Source organism: Orcinus orca, chromosome 7, assembly GCF_937001465.1.
Source record: "Orcinus orca chromosome 7, mOrcOrc1.1, whole genome shotgun sequence".
Lineage (NCBI taxonomy): Eukaryota > Metazoa > Chordata > Mammalia > Artiodactyla > Delphinidae > Orcinus > Orcinus orca.
This window is the reverse complement of record NC_064565.1, coordinates 110,976,040-110,990,856: the sequence shown is the minus strand read 5'-3', so window position 1 is coordinate 110,990,856 and position 14,817 is coordinate 110,976,040. Positions and strand designations below refer to the sequence as shown.

General features: G+C 42.3%; 1 protein-coding gene across 2 annotated transcripts in view; it reads left to right on the top strand.

The window, feature by feature from the left end:
* The window catches only part of DNER (delta/notch like EGF repeat containing), a 326,228-nt gene that overhangs the window by 262,990 nt on the left and 48,421 nt on the right, over positions 1–14,817 (top strand). For both annotated transcript variants that reach the window (XM_004262614.4, XM_033426041.2), the window contains exon 9: positions 12,646–12,768. In XM_004262614.4, the coding sequence (XP_004262662.2) occupies positions 12,646–12,768 (123 nt within the window). The remainder of the gene's footprint in view (positions 1–12,645; positions 12,769–14,817) is intronic.

Sequence of the window (14,817 nt, the reverse complement as noted above, 5' to 3'; positions counted from 1 at the left end):
GCAGCACTTCAGATTCAAATCATTCAGAATGCATTCTTGGCTGAAGTCTTGTTGAAAAGGTATGAGATTTACCTCCCGGCGGTAGGAACTGGCAGGGTCAGCGAGGACGGCGGAAATCACTTTACATCTTCTTACCTGGAATGGAAGTCAGAAGTGGCAGCTGGTAACAGCTTACGTCACTAACCAGTGCATTTCTGAGGATGGCTCTGTTTGAATCACTGCCAGCACATAATTTCAGGAAATTCTTATCAAGCCCATGGCCATGGAAGTCAGATGGGAACTTGTTTAAAACTGTTTTGTAACTGAGCCACTGACTCTTGCGTTGTGGTTGGAAGTTATTATGATCCGATTGCTAACATTTTTTGGCTTGCTGAGAATGTCTGGGAATTTGGAAATTGAGAATTAAAATTAGGCACACCTTGCCTCTCATACCAGGTGTGAGGGAAAGGGCTTTGGGCTTAGAATTGAGTAGGACCGCATTTCAGGGCTCCTAGAGGACACCTCAAAGCCATGCTTGAGGAGTGGCCTTGATTGTGGTCCGAGTGACTTTTGAGCAATAGTTTCTGACTTCCCAGCACAGGGCAGCACGACTTTGACTTCCAAAGAAATCGAACTGCTCGCAGGTAGGTGAGCCGCTTCTGGTCTCGTTTCACTGCAGATTCAGCGGCTTCACAGTGGATGCTGAGGGCTGCCTGTAACTGAGACTTAGGATTTCACTTGAGCTGATGTCTGCTGGATGCGCCTAATTAAGGAAACTGCTCTTCCACCGAGCTTTTATATGTTTGAAAATATCAAATTTCCCAATAGAAAAAAAAATCACAAAATTTTACGTTTGCTTCAAAGAGGAACAGAGGTGCAGATAATCTCAAATAATTTTTTTTTTTTTTTTTTTTTTTTTTTTTTTTGCGGTACGTGGGCCTCTCACTGTTGTGGCCTCTCCCGTTGCGGAGCACAGGCTCCGGACGCGCAGGCTCAGTGGCCATGGCTCACGGGTCCAGCCGCTCCGCGGCATGTGGGATCCTCCCGGACCGGGGCACGAACCCGCGTCCCCTGCATCGGCAGGCGGACTCTCAACCACTGCGCCACCAGGGAAGCCCTCAAATAATTTTTAAAAGTAACACTGTCTTGGGACTGTTTTGCCTCTTGACTTTATTCTTTTTATAGTAATAGTCTCAAATATTTATGTATTTCTGAAGGGGAGGCAGTCTAGAAACATGCCAGGGTTCAGAACACACAGTCTGGGTTCCAAAGTATATGCAGGTGGTAGATAGAGTTTTAAAAACTAAAATTGAATTTGCTAGCTGTAAAAAAAATCGTCAAATAGGCACGTGTAATAACCTTTCCTCTTCATATTTGACTTTTGTTTTTTCGTTCTCTGCCTGAGATAGCTCTGATGTCCAGAACTTTGACGTTCCACTGCTTTATGACCTCCTAAATGAATAAATGCCTTATTACTATTAGGCATCCTTAATATTCATTCGGTAGAGGCAATAGGAATAGAATTGACGATTTACTAAAATTACTGAGTTCTGACTCCAACTTACTTATATTTTGAAATTTTCTTTGTAATCTGGTTGCCTCGAGGTACAGTCCTGGTGGTTAATTTTCTCCATGAAGTTCTTTAGTTAAAGTCCTAACTCTAAGAGTCAGCTTGGGCCCTTAGGAGTTTACAGCCCTTGGGGATGGTGGCCAAGTGGGAGGTGTGTGCTTCTAAAAATACTCTTGAATGACTATGACGCATTTCCATATTGTTTAACTATCTTTAAGATTCAGCATGTTTACTTGAGAATAGCCATGACTAATAATAGAGAGTTAGAAGATTGCACTGTTGCATTGTCTCTTTGAATGTCCCCAGTGATATGAGGGTGAGAGTAAACATACCTGGGGAAAAACATCTACGGTCTGCATTGCAGAGTCCATGCACCAGAATTTTCTGGAAAAATGCCAATCACAAGTTTTGTTTTCCATCACACAAACACTTTGGTACCAAACTGTGTCTCCATGAGACTGCATGTGATCACTAGAAACAGCACAACTTTGTCAGATCATGGTTCCCAATTTTTGGTTCATAAAAATCTTTGTAGATTGCCATTTTCTTAAAATTTTTAAATTAAAAATTGTTTTCAGCTTGACTGAAATTTAATTGACATATAACTTGTTTAAGTTTAAGATGTACAGAGTGTTGATTTGATACATGTGTATATTGCAGACTGATCACCTCCAGAGTGTTAGTACACCTTCCTAATTACTGTTTCTTTTTTGTGGTGAGAAATTTTAAGGTCTACACGCTTAGCAACTTTGAGGTATATAATACAGTGTATAATTAACTATAATCGCCATGCTGTACATTAGGTCCTCAGAATGTATTCATCTTATAACAGGAAGTTTGGTACCTTTGACCAACATCTCCCCGTTTTCCCCACCCCCAGCCCCTGGCCACCATCATTCTACTCTGTTTCTCTGAGTTCTGTCTGCCATTTTCTGATAGTGTTCTTTTCAGCTGAAGTGTTGTTCCCATGGGTCAAGGAAGCTGCATAAGAGGATGTGGGGAAAAATTGTGCTCACTAATCTGAATTTAGACTTATCTCTCCTCCTCTGAACAAGTATATGTGACTCCCAGTCACACAGCGAGAAATTATAAATGCTTGCCACCTCTATGCCCTTATTACCGACCCTCATTTTAGCCTTCCTTTTCAAATTTGCCATCTGCTGTTGGTTTGGGATTTCTCTGCATCGCTTTCTTCCCTGAAGCAAATCCCAAGAGGAGTGTAATTTTGTTTAGTCTCCGTGTCTGTGGCTGGCAGGTTATTTGACTGCACGTTTCACTCTTGGTTTATTTCTATGCCTGTGACTGGTGCACGTTCTGACTGTGTGTTTTATGGTTGGTTTACTGATATGCTGAGGGGAGGCCATGGCTGTTACCGAGCATTACCATATGCCATGTCTAGCCCTTGCCATACGTAACTCCTACCATTTCCTTGCATTTTTGAGGATCAGAAGTTGGTGGGAGATGTTGTGTGCATTGCTATTCTATAACTCAGGTGTTCTCAAACTTGAGTGTGCTGATCAGAATCAGGTAGAGGGCTTATTGAATCTCAGAGCTCTGGACTCCACCTGCAGAGTTTCTGGTTCAGTAGGCCTTGGGTGTGGCCTGCGAACGTGCATTTCTAACAAGTTCCCAGGTGATGCAGATGCTGCTGGTCTGGGGACCACAGTGTGTGGACCACCCGTCTAGTGTGATGAACACAGACACACGCCCTCATGAGGGCAAACAGCGCAAAAGAATATGTTGTGATCACTGGGTGAGTGGCAAATTAAAATCAAATTTAACCATAGTTTGTGAAATAAATTAGAAGGAATAAAACATTTTAAAAACTTCCCTGTACTTTAACCTTTTAAAATTCCTCTTTGTTAACATACATACTTGTGTGAAAATAGTCATCTAGGTTTTATTTCCTTTCCAAGGTGCCTATTAGAACCCTACTCTGATTTTGCCCTGTCACCCATCCGTTGCCTGTGCTGGGCCCCGTGTCCATCTTGGTGTGTTTGTTTCATACTAAAAACCTCTAGAATGTGAGGGCTTTTACGGTACGTGGGTCTCTCACTGCTGTGGCCTCTCCTGTTGAGGAGCACAGGCTCCGGACGCGCAGGCTCAGCGGCCATGGCTCACGGGCCCAGCCACTCCGCGGCATGTGGGATCTTCCCGGACCAGGGCACGAACCCGCGTCCCCTGCATCGGCAGGTGGACTCTCAACCACTACGCCACCAGGGAAGCCCTAGAATGTGAGGGCTTTATACCTACTTTTTCTTTTCCAGATCTCCTCATCCTCTACCTCATCTCAACTACAAGCCAAGTCATTTTTACATGTGTTTATAAACATCCTAGATAATCAATGAGGTTATAAGATTATGCCATTAAAATAATTTACTTACTGTTTATAGGACTTCTCTGGTGGCGCAGTGGTTGAGAGTCCGCCTGCCAATGCAGGGGACATGGGTTCGTGCCCCGGTCCGGGAAGATCCCACATGCCGCGGAGCGGCTGGGCCCGTGAGCCATGGCCACTGAGCCTGCGCTTCCGGAGCCTGTGCTCTGCAACGGGAGAGGCCACAACAGTGAGAGGCCTGCGTACCGCAAAAAAAAAAAAAAAAAGAAAAAAGTTACTTACTGTTTATAACTAAACACACATACCACAATAATCTTTAAAATCAAGTTGAAAATACTATCTTGTCGTTACACTTAATCTTGAATCCTAGTGCTTTCGCCATGGTGTTATAAGCATTTACATTTTTAAAAATAATTTTTATAGCGAGTCAGTGAGAAAAATAGGCTACTTTATCACAGATAATTTTAACCATAGCTGCTGTATGTTTATAGAGCACATCGGTGAATTTGTAAACTATAAAGAAATAGATGAATGTTAAGCTTTCTTGTTAAAGGAAACAATATTTCTTCTTTAAGTGTTTGCATCCTCTCGTGCCATATATTTCCCTTTTGTAAAACACATTTCCCTTTTCGTTAAGCTCCCGAGTAACATTTTTTTCCCTTTAGCTGATATAGATCATAGGTAGAATCCACCCTCTAGTGGCCAAAAGCATCCTGAATGGCCAAAAACGACATTCATAAGACAAGGCTAAAAAATTATGAAGAGATTGATTTTTTCGTGTGACTAGTTTGTGACCTAGTTCTAAAGGCAGAGCCAAGAGGAAACTTCTAGAAATGTTTAGGTCTACACAGTTACAATCATTCCCAAGATGATGGGCAATTTTAAGGTTAAAACGCCTTTAGATATGCAAGAGCATCTGTTTAAGTGGGTTCACTGCTGGGTTCTCTGGACTTCTGAGGTCCTTCATGAGCATAGTCCCAATTCAGCTGTGTCATCTACAGTACATCCTTGCATTTGTTCAGGAGAATGCTAACTATTTGTAAGGACTAACTCAGAGTAGTGGTTGTTTGCTTTTCTACCGTACATTTAGTGTATTTCTATAGTCACCATTTATATATTGTCATGATGGCTAGCCCTCGTGTCTCAAAAAGTGTCCTCTTCTAAGGAGACTGGATTTTTCCCTCTATACACTATGGGAATGCCCTCATCTCCACTTAAAAAAAAAAAAACCCTTAATAAAGTCAGACTTTTCCTAATCTGACCGGTTCTCCTATTGTCCCATCAAGTGTTAGACACCGAGTACAGTTATCATTTCCCTTGGTCATCAGCAACCTGGTTTGGAGTTGTGATACTACACATAAAATACCCATAAAGTATCTATATTATCCCTTTGTGTTACACAAGTAAATAACATATTTCTATTGTGGAAAATTAGAAAAAGTGAACTGGCATATTTAAAATACAAAAAATAATCCCTCAGTTTCATTGCCCAACAAAAACCACTGTCAATTTTGGAATACATTTTTCCAGGCGTTTTTTTTTTTTGTATTTGTACAAATCAGACATTTGTAAAGAAAAGAACCACTTTCCGTATTTATGCATGCAAAGGTTATTTTGCCCTATGATTCCACTTTTCCTAGCAAATTCACCTCACCCACTGTGACTGAGCATCTCCTAAATTCACCCACCTGTGTGCTAAGGAAATGAGAAGAGAACAGACAGTTGTTAAAGAAAAAAAACAGTTTGGGATCAAAGACAGGGCAGTGAGTCAAAATCTGACTGCCAAGCAGGAAACCGGATCCAGCACAGAGGTAAGTCTCAGGAGATGAGGCTGAGGAAACGGAGAAGAGTAGGGTTTTTAAAAGCCCAGTGTAAAGAGACTTTTGTTTCATACATAGGAAAATTCAGGTATTTGAACTTCTCACTGGTGAAAGCGGGGCTAATTAATCGTGAAAGTTCAGGGCTGGGGCTACTTGAGTTTTTCCCGGAAGTGGTCTTCGCTGCCCGTGTGAAGCAGTGACTCGGGATAATGGTGCCCTTTGGGGTGACGTTGCTCAGCGCCTTTGCTGTATACTCGAGGCAGGGCACCTATTTCAGGATTAAAGTACCCACGTTGTCTTTTTTTTTTTTTTTTTTTTGCGGTACGCGGGCCTCTCACTGTTGTGACCTCTCCCGCTGCGGAGCACAGGCTCCGGACGCGCAGGCTCAGCGGCCATGGCTCACGGGCCCAGCAGCTCCGCGGCATGTGGGATCTTCCCGGACCGGGGCACGAACCCGTGTCCGCTGCATCGGCAGGCGGACTCTCAACCACTGCGCCACCAGGGAAGCCCTGTATTCTTTTCCATTACGGTTTATCACAGGATATTGAGTAGAGTTCCCTGTGCTGTACAGTAGGACCTTGTTGTCTACCCATTCTATATATACTAGTTTGCATCTGCTAATCCCAACCTCCAAATCCATCCCTCCCTCTTAGCACCCACAAGTCTGCTCTCTATGTGAGTCTGTTTCTGTTTCATAGATAGGTTCATTTGTGTCATATTTTATTTTTAAATTTATTTATTTAATTTATTTTTGGCTGCGTTGAGTCTTCATTGCTGCGCACAGCCTTTCTCTACTTGTAGCGAGTAGGGGCTACTCTTCGTTGCAGTGCACAGGCTTCTCATTGGGTGGCTTCTTTTGTTGTGGAGCACGGTCTCTAGGTGTGAGGGCTTCAGTAGTTGTGGCACGCAGGCTCAGTAGTTGTGGCTCACGGGCTCTAGAGTGCAGACTCAGTAGTTGTGGCTCATGGGCTTAGTTGCTCCACGGCATGTGGGATCTTCCCGGACCAGGGATCGAAGCCATGTCCCCTGCATTGGCAGGCGGATTCTTAACCACTGCACCACCAGGGAAGCCCCTGTGTCATATTTTAGATTCCACATATAAGTGATATCATATTATATTTGTCTTTCTCTGTCTGACTTACTTCACTTAGTATGATAATCTCTAAGTCCATCCATGTTGCTGCAAATGGCATTATTTCATTCTTTTTTATGGCTGAGTAGTATTACATGGTATATATGTTTCACATCTTCTTTATCCATTCATCTGTTGATGGACATTTAGGTTGCTTCCATGTCTTGGCTGTTGTGAATAGTGCTGCTACACACATAGGGGTGGGTGTATCTTTTTGAATTGCAGTTTTGTCCAGATATATGCCCAGGAGTGGGATTGCTGGATCATATGGCAACTCTATTTTCAGTTTTTTTGAGGAACCTCCATGCTGTTTTCCACAGTGGCTGCACCAACTTATATTCCCACCAACAGTGTAGGAGGGTTCTCTTTTCTCCACATCCTCTCCAGTGTTTGTTATTTGTAGACTTTCTAGTGATGGCCATTCTGACCAGTATGTACCTCTCTGACTCTTAATTCCTCCTCTTTAAATTGGGACTAGCCATGATTATCATTTTGGGTTGTCACGAGGGTTAAACAAGTTAACACAGGTAAAGGGCCTGTTATGAAGCAGACACCACTCACGTGCTACCGGACAATAAACCCCTTGTGGTTGGAGACCTTGCCGTTTAGTTTTGTAATCACAGTACCTGGAAGCTTCTGGCACATCATAGGCATATCTTAAATGTGTATTGATTTAATCAGTGGCATTTGGGGTGCTAATTCAAGAGCTATCATTTAAGCCTGCTTTCTGTACCAAATACTGCAGGTACAGCTGCGAACTCTGCAGTCGTAGCCTCTGCCTTCAAGCTTATATTCTAGTGGAGGAAGAGAAATAATAATGATAAAGAACAAAGTTAATATGATTTCAGACCCTTATAAGTGTTGTGATGGAAACCAGTTGAGTATTGTAATGAGTAACTGTTAGGGTAAGGTACTCTGGGTAGTGTGTTTAGAAAATTACCCGAAGAGGCGATTTTTATTCTATTTTGTTTTGTTTGCTGATATAGGTGTGCTTTATTGGTGACTTAAGAGCTATTGCTCTTATGAAGTGATATTCCAAACTGGGGAACAACTCTTAGTACAATCTTCTCTTGATTTACCCAGTATATCAATACATATACGTATATATGTTCCAGGAAAACTCAGTATATCTTAAAAACTGTTGTACATGTAAAGCAGTTAGGTTCTAGGCCTCGAAGGTTGTCAACAGGGTTTTGCCTACACGAATGGTCAGTGGAACAGTCCAAGGTTGTGGAGGGTGCCAGGCCATCACTTGTGCAAGGGAATCCCAGATGTTTCCAGGTGTTTACGATCTCTGGCCCCCACCCACCAAATTCTAGTAGAATCCTCCAGTCGTTATGATAAGCAATCCGTCCTCCTCCCCAATTTCCAAAACAGCCTCTAAAGGGCAGTACAGCCCCCATTGAGAGCCAGGGTTTTGAGGGTCTCCAGTGACCTCCGGATCTCCTATCCAGTTGTCATTCTTGCTCTTAGAGCCTTTGACGCTGTTAACCAGCCCTCCCTGGCTTCCTGTCCTCTCTTGGCTTCCATGACCGCACTCCTTGGGGTTTCCCCCTCTCCTTCCTCCGTCCCTGCTCCGAGTCCCGATTGGGCTTCTTGCTGTCCATCTGCCCATCCACGTAGATCCGACCTTGGTCTCTTTTTCTCCTCTCCATGTTCTTCTTTGATGAAAACTTCAACATCACTTCCAGGCATCTAGCTCCCAAAGTGCTCTTTCTATGCTATTCAAGCTCATTTTCCCAACTGCCACGTGGACCTGGCTACGTGAGCCCCAAGTTAAACGTGTCCAAAATCCAACTGGGCAACTTCCTCTAAAACCTGTTATTCCTTTGGTCGTAGTTGTGTTCACGGCAGCATCATCTACTCACACATTCTAGACATGACAGCCGTCTTAACCTCTCTTTCTCACTCCCGACATCCAGTTGGTTGTTTTGTTCTATCAAGTCTAAGGAAGTGACTGGAGCTGAATATACAGGATCAAGTCCTACAAAGATTGGAACACTGGTGATAAACATCAGTGCCCCAGAAGGGGCTACTCTGACCCCACCCTTCTGATCTTCGATTTTATTTTAAAATAATTCTTTGGACTAGCTTAATTTTTCTAGACCCTGGGCTGCCCTGAGCTAATTTGTTTGTCCGAATTAATTACCAGCAGGGGGTGGCAGTCTCATTTTCACAGAAGCCTTCTGTTTGGGAAGAGATTCCTTTTTCTTCAAACAGTCCGATTTAGGTTCTTTGGCAGTGTAAAGGGTGTCTTGACATTTCCATAAAGACATTTAAATGTTACCGTCTCTAAAGAAACACTTTTAGAATATGAAACCTTTATTTTTTTTCCCCCAAGGAAGAAAAACCTCGTCAGCTTAATTATCTCTGTAAAATAACTTCCTCACTTGCTTTTCATGTTGCTAATGGAAAAGGATGATGATACTGTTTTCAAAAAATAAAAACAATTGTGGAAGATTTCAAGAAATTTGCTTTTGATTTTTGTCTATATAAATAACACCACAATTCAGAGGTCGAAGATGCTTGTAGGGTTATATATTATCCTTCCAAGTTGATTTTTGAAAGATCTGCTGGGAGGGCAAAACGATCAAAAAGATGCTGCTGGTGATCCTTGTTCCACACTGAGAAGAAGGCAAAAGAGACTTAACTCTGTGTGTGTGTGTGTGTGTGTGTGTGTGTATATATTCTAAAAATTGTGATAAGGGGAATTCCGTCGCGCTCCAGTGGTTATGACTCCATGCTTTCACTGCTGTCGGCACGGGTTCGATCCCTGTTCAGAGAACTAAGATCCCGCGAGCCATGCGGCACGGCCAAAAAAATAAAAATAAAAATAGTGATAAAACCCAAATAACATGAAATCTATCCTGTTAACACGTTTAAGTGTACAGTACAGTATTGTTAACTATATGCGCATTGTCGTACCACAGATTTGTGGAACGTTTTCGTTTTGCGTAACTGAAGCTCTATATCCATTCAACAGCAACTCCCCATTTCCCCTCTCCTCCACCCCAGGAACCACCATTCTATTTTTTTCTTTTATTTATTTATTTTTTAATTTAATTTTTGAATTTTAGTTTTTTATACTGCAGGTTCTTATTAGTTATCCATTTTACACATATTAGTGTAGATATTCACATATATACCACCATTCCATTCTGCCCCTATGAGTTTAACTACTTGAGATCCCTCATATGAGTGGAAACATGAAGCATTTGTCCTTTTGTGACTGGCTTATTTCACTTAGTACCTGACCTCAAGGTTCATCCATGTTATAGCATATGACAGGATTTCTTTCTTTTTAAAGACTGAATGATATTCCATTGTATGTATATATCATATCACATTTTCTCTATCCATTCATCTGTTGAGGGACATTTAGATTGTTTCTACCTCTTGGCTATTGTCAATCATGCCACAATGAACATGGGAATGCAAATATCTCTGTGAGATCTTATTTTCAATTCTTTTGGATAAATACTCAAGTGGGATTATAGATCATATGGTAATTCTATTTTTAATTTTTGAGGAATCTCTATACTTTTTTTTATGTTTTACGTAGCAGCTGCAGCCTTTTACATTCCCACTAACAGTGTATGAAGGTTCCCATTTTTCCACATCCTCAACAACACGTGTTATTTTCTGTTTTGTTTTGTTTCGTTTTATTATGGCCATCTTAACAGTTGTGAGGTGATATCTCCTTGCGGTTTTGCTTTTCATTTCCCTGATGATTAGTGATGTTGAGCACCTTTTTATATACCTGTTGGCCATTTATGTTATCTTACACAATTGACAAAAAACAACACGAAGTGCATTAAAGACTTAAACCTAACACCTGAAACTGTAAAACTCCTGAAAGAAAATATAGGGGAAAACCTTCATAAAATTGGTCTTGGCAATGATATGACAACAAAAGCACAGGCAAAAAAAGCAAAAATAAAGTGGGACTATATGAAACTAAAAAGCTTCTGCGCAGCGAAGGTAGCAATCAACAGGGTAAAAGGCTACCTTCAGAATGGGAGAAAATATTTGCAAACCATGTCTTTGATAAGGGGTTAATATCTAAAACTCTTGTAAGAAAAAAGGTTTTCTGGGTGAATCTAGATCAAGACAGCAAACTTATTCTATAAGGGGTCAGAGAGTCAAGATTTTTGACTTTTCAAGCCATATGGTCTCTGTTGCAACTACTCAATCTACCATTGTATGAAAGCAGCCATAAATAATACATACTTGGATGGGTGTGGCTGTGTCCCAATAAAACTTTACTTATAAAAACAGACTGGGGCAGATTTGGCCTGTGGACCACAGTTTGCTGATCCCTGATATAGAGCAGGGTTTCTCCGTCTAACTCTATTAACATTTTTGCTGCGTAGGTTTTTGTTGGGGGGCTGTTTGATGGTTTGCAGCATCCTTATACCAGATGCCAGCAACAACCCCTTCCCCTCCATCCCAGCTGTGACAACCCAGAATGTCTCCAAACATTGCCAGATATCTTCTGGGGGACAAAATTGCTGTTGGTTGAGAAACTCTGATCTAGATGATTGAAATAATCTGATGAAGAGTGATAGGAAATATTTCCGTAAAACTACAAGAAGTAGGGGAAGATAGAAGAATGGAAATCCCTAGTGTATTTGCCTCAGGAAGGTCAAGTTCCCCTCAGAGGGGCCACTATCACTGCCTAAATGTGGAAAGCAGTTCAAAAACAACTGAAATGGCAACGTAATTGAAAAGTGCTCCGGAAATAATGCAAATGTGATCTTAACCTACTTTTGTGATAGGAACCAGAAACAGAACAGTTCAGCGCATTAGCCTGAGCTAACAGGACTTTCTGAGCTCGAGGGCTGGCTCTGAGTTGCTGGATAGGAGCTCACGGTTCCAGTGCCCACTTGAGCAAGCGTTTATTTTTTCTGCTTATCTGAATTCAGAACCAACATAGGCAGGGTGATTTCTGAAAGTGCTCACATGTTTCTCATTGTTTGGACAGGGCCAGACAAAAATGGCCCAGATTCACTGCAAATTGGCAGGAACACGTGTTTTTGAAAGTTAAAAACAGCCTAACATTCATGAGTGAATCTCAAAGAATGTTGTCTTCTTGTCCTTTAGAATAAACACCTGTTTTGCAAAAAGGAGAGTAAAAGCCATCTTTCTTGAGAAATTGTTGGTTTCTTTTTCTTCATTGCTATTATTCTATTTTTAATAGTTAAAAAACTTAAGCACAACTTACCATATTATAATTTAGATAATTGTCATTTTAAATAAACAAACAAACAAAAAGAAAAACAGCCCACATTTCGCCAGGAAGTTCAGTTAAGCCTTTTTAGCTGAGTTTCTTTTCTGGCTTGAAAAACAAAGGAAATCCGTGGATCCTTTTCTTCTTGAATAAAATTCTCCCTAGTTAGATATGTTTTTCTAATTGATTGGAAGAAAAAGGGCTCCACATCCTTGAAAGGAGCTGTTTGGCTGTGAGTCCTGTCCCTATTGCTACCTTCTGTGACCACAGCTGATGCAGTTAGTAACCCACATCTCCCGTTCACCGGTACCACTGGACGTGACATCATAATGGGACCATCTGGTGGGTCAGTGGGATCACTTGTTTTATAGTTGGGCATGACAAAGGGTGATAAGAATAGATTCTTCATAACCTTTCTGGAAATCCACATTTCAGCATACCCCAAGAGACCCAGTTCCTTCAGTCGCATCTATTTGTGCCTTACTTTCCAATGAACACCCACCGCCTTCCTTGTAGGCTGGTCCCGTGTGCGTATAAATGGTACCTGTTTGACTGCAGACCTTTCTCTCTGTCCCTCAGGCTACCATGGCCTCTACTGTGAGGAGGAATACGACGAGTGCCTCTCTGCCCCGTGCCTGAACACCGCCACCTGCAGGGACCTTGTCAACGGCTATGAGTGCGTGTGCCTGGCAGAGTACAAAGGTGAGCATCACGTGGCCGACTAGTGCCAGCAAGGTTCTCAGTGACGTCATGGATTTCTCCACGTACATGCGTAAACCTCTAATTGGAGTGTGAAGTTGTTTAGAATAAGAATCAGATGCTGGCAGTGAGTGGGATGATGTATGGGGCCGAAAAGAACAGTTTGGAAGTCTCTGGTTTCCTCTTGATAAACTGAAAAATCTGTCTCCTGCCCTTTCCTTCTTCTTGTATCCTCACTCTCTTCTCTGTTGAATGTGTAAAAAGCTGACGATAAAAAATGATATTAAGTGGACTTTCAGACACAGGTCAGAGGACACAGCCATGGAATCCGGGGGGAAGAAAGCAGTGCTTGCTGGACGAGGAGAGGATGCCGTGCTTTTTGGGGGAGGAGGCAAGTGGAGTCTCACATGTTGGCGAAAAAAAGTTCATTCTCATTAAATGAGTCATTAAAAAGGAGGCACATGTTAGTTCATTTGAGTGGACATGTGTCAGAGTCACTCTGGATAAACAGCTGACATTCACCGAGTGTTTGTCACATTCAGACCCTGTTCTAAGTCCTTACGTGCATGAACTCATAAAAAAGGCCTGACAGTAACCGGAGAGGTGGTAGTGTCCGCCCTCAGGAGCCCAGCCAGCATGGTCCTGAAAGCCCTTCCATCTCCTCCCCAGCAGGCTCACAGGTATGGCTTTATTGGAGCCCTGACACCCTCAGCCGGCGCTGTGGCAGGACGCCGGGTCATCAGCTAATTTGCATGCATTTCTCTAAGTCACGACTCCCGGGCTGGTGTAGATTATTGTAATGCTTTTGAGGCTCTATTTATAGCCATTTCACTTAACCTCTTTCTCCCACCACCGCTTACTTGATACCATCCATCTGCCAGTGACCTCGCATTGTAGCCGACTTTGCTTCTCTTTGCATGGACCCACCTTTGTTTAGAGGTCTTTCTGGTGAGCCTCAGGAGTTTGTAGGGCACATGGATGAACTTGACCTAGCCCCTGGATGGAGGGGCTGAAGCTGGGTCAGGTCTTGGCTTTATGTTTGGCACATCTGATGCTTCTCATGGACTATAATGCCCACTTAGAGCCAAACTCCACCAATTCCCATGAGGACAGATGTGCTGGCTTCATCCACATGGATTTCAGTTCTAGGTAGATCAGAGCATTGAGAAATAGGGAGTCCGCTCAGGTCTGGAAAGAATAAAGGAGCAATGAATTAGGAGACCTAGGTAGCTCATCCTCATTGTGCCATTGGATTACTGATGACCCTGGATCAACCTTTTCAACCGACTTGTCTTTATTTTGTCTGTTTAAAGAAAGGGCAGTAATGCTTACTGAGAGATTTTGAGATTCTTCAATGACAGAATGAGTAGTGGTGGATGTGCTTCCAAATTTTAAATTCCAAAATTCTTTAGTTTATGATAGAGTTTTATGGAGTAAATTTCATCTTTATGAATGACAAAGTTATTAATTGGGTATACTCTGAATTTGCCTCTGATGTTCCTGGCTTTGAAGCATTGCTCATGCTGTCATGACCAAGAAATAAAAACGAAACTGTATATGATGACCCACTAGCGACTCCACAAATTCATGGACTGTGATCCTAGCTTTGTTCACCTCCTTCTTCCATTTTTCTCAAGGAGTATTCCCGAATTTTGCTGCTTTCCTCAAGCCTCATATTAAATCACTCACTCATAGGATAGAACAAATTTCACGTCCATCTTCATGGAAAGAAAGAGAGGTTATAATCTGTAAACATCTTCAAATCTCTCTAGTTTTCCAATGAGCAATGGTTCTCAAACTTGAGCATGTGTTAGAATCTGCTGGTGGGCTTCTTACAACATAGTTTGCTGGGCCCCACCCCTGTCTAGGGTAGGGCCCAAGAATTTGAATTTCTGGTAAGTTCTCAGATGATGTTGATATGCTGGGCCTGTGCCACCCTTTGAGAAGCCCTGTCCTACAAACTCATCTGCAATCACAGCCACTCAAATTTTATTGTCTTCCTTATTACCTGACCACATGCTCCCCATTCTGCTCAAGGTTAATCCTTCCATA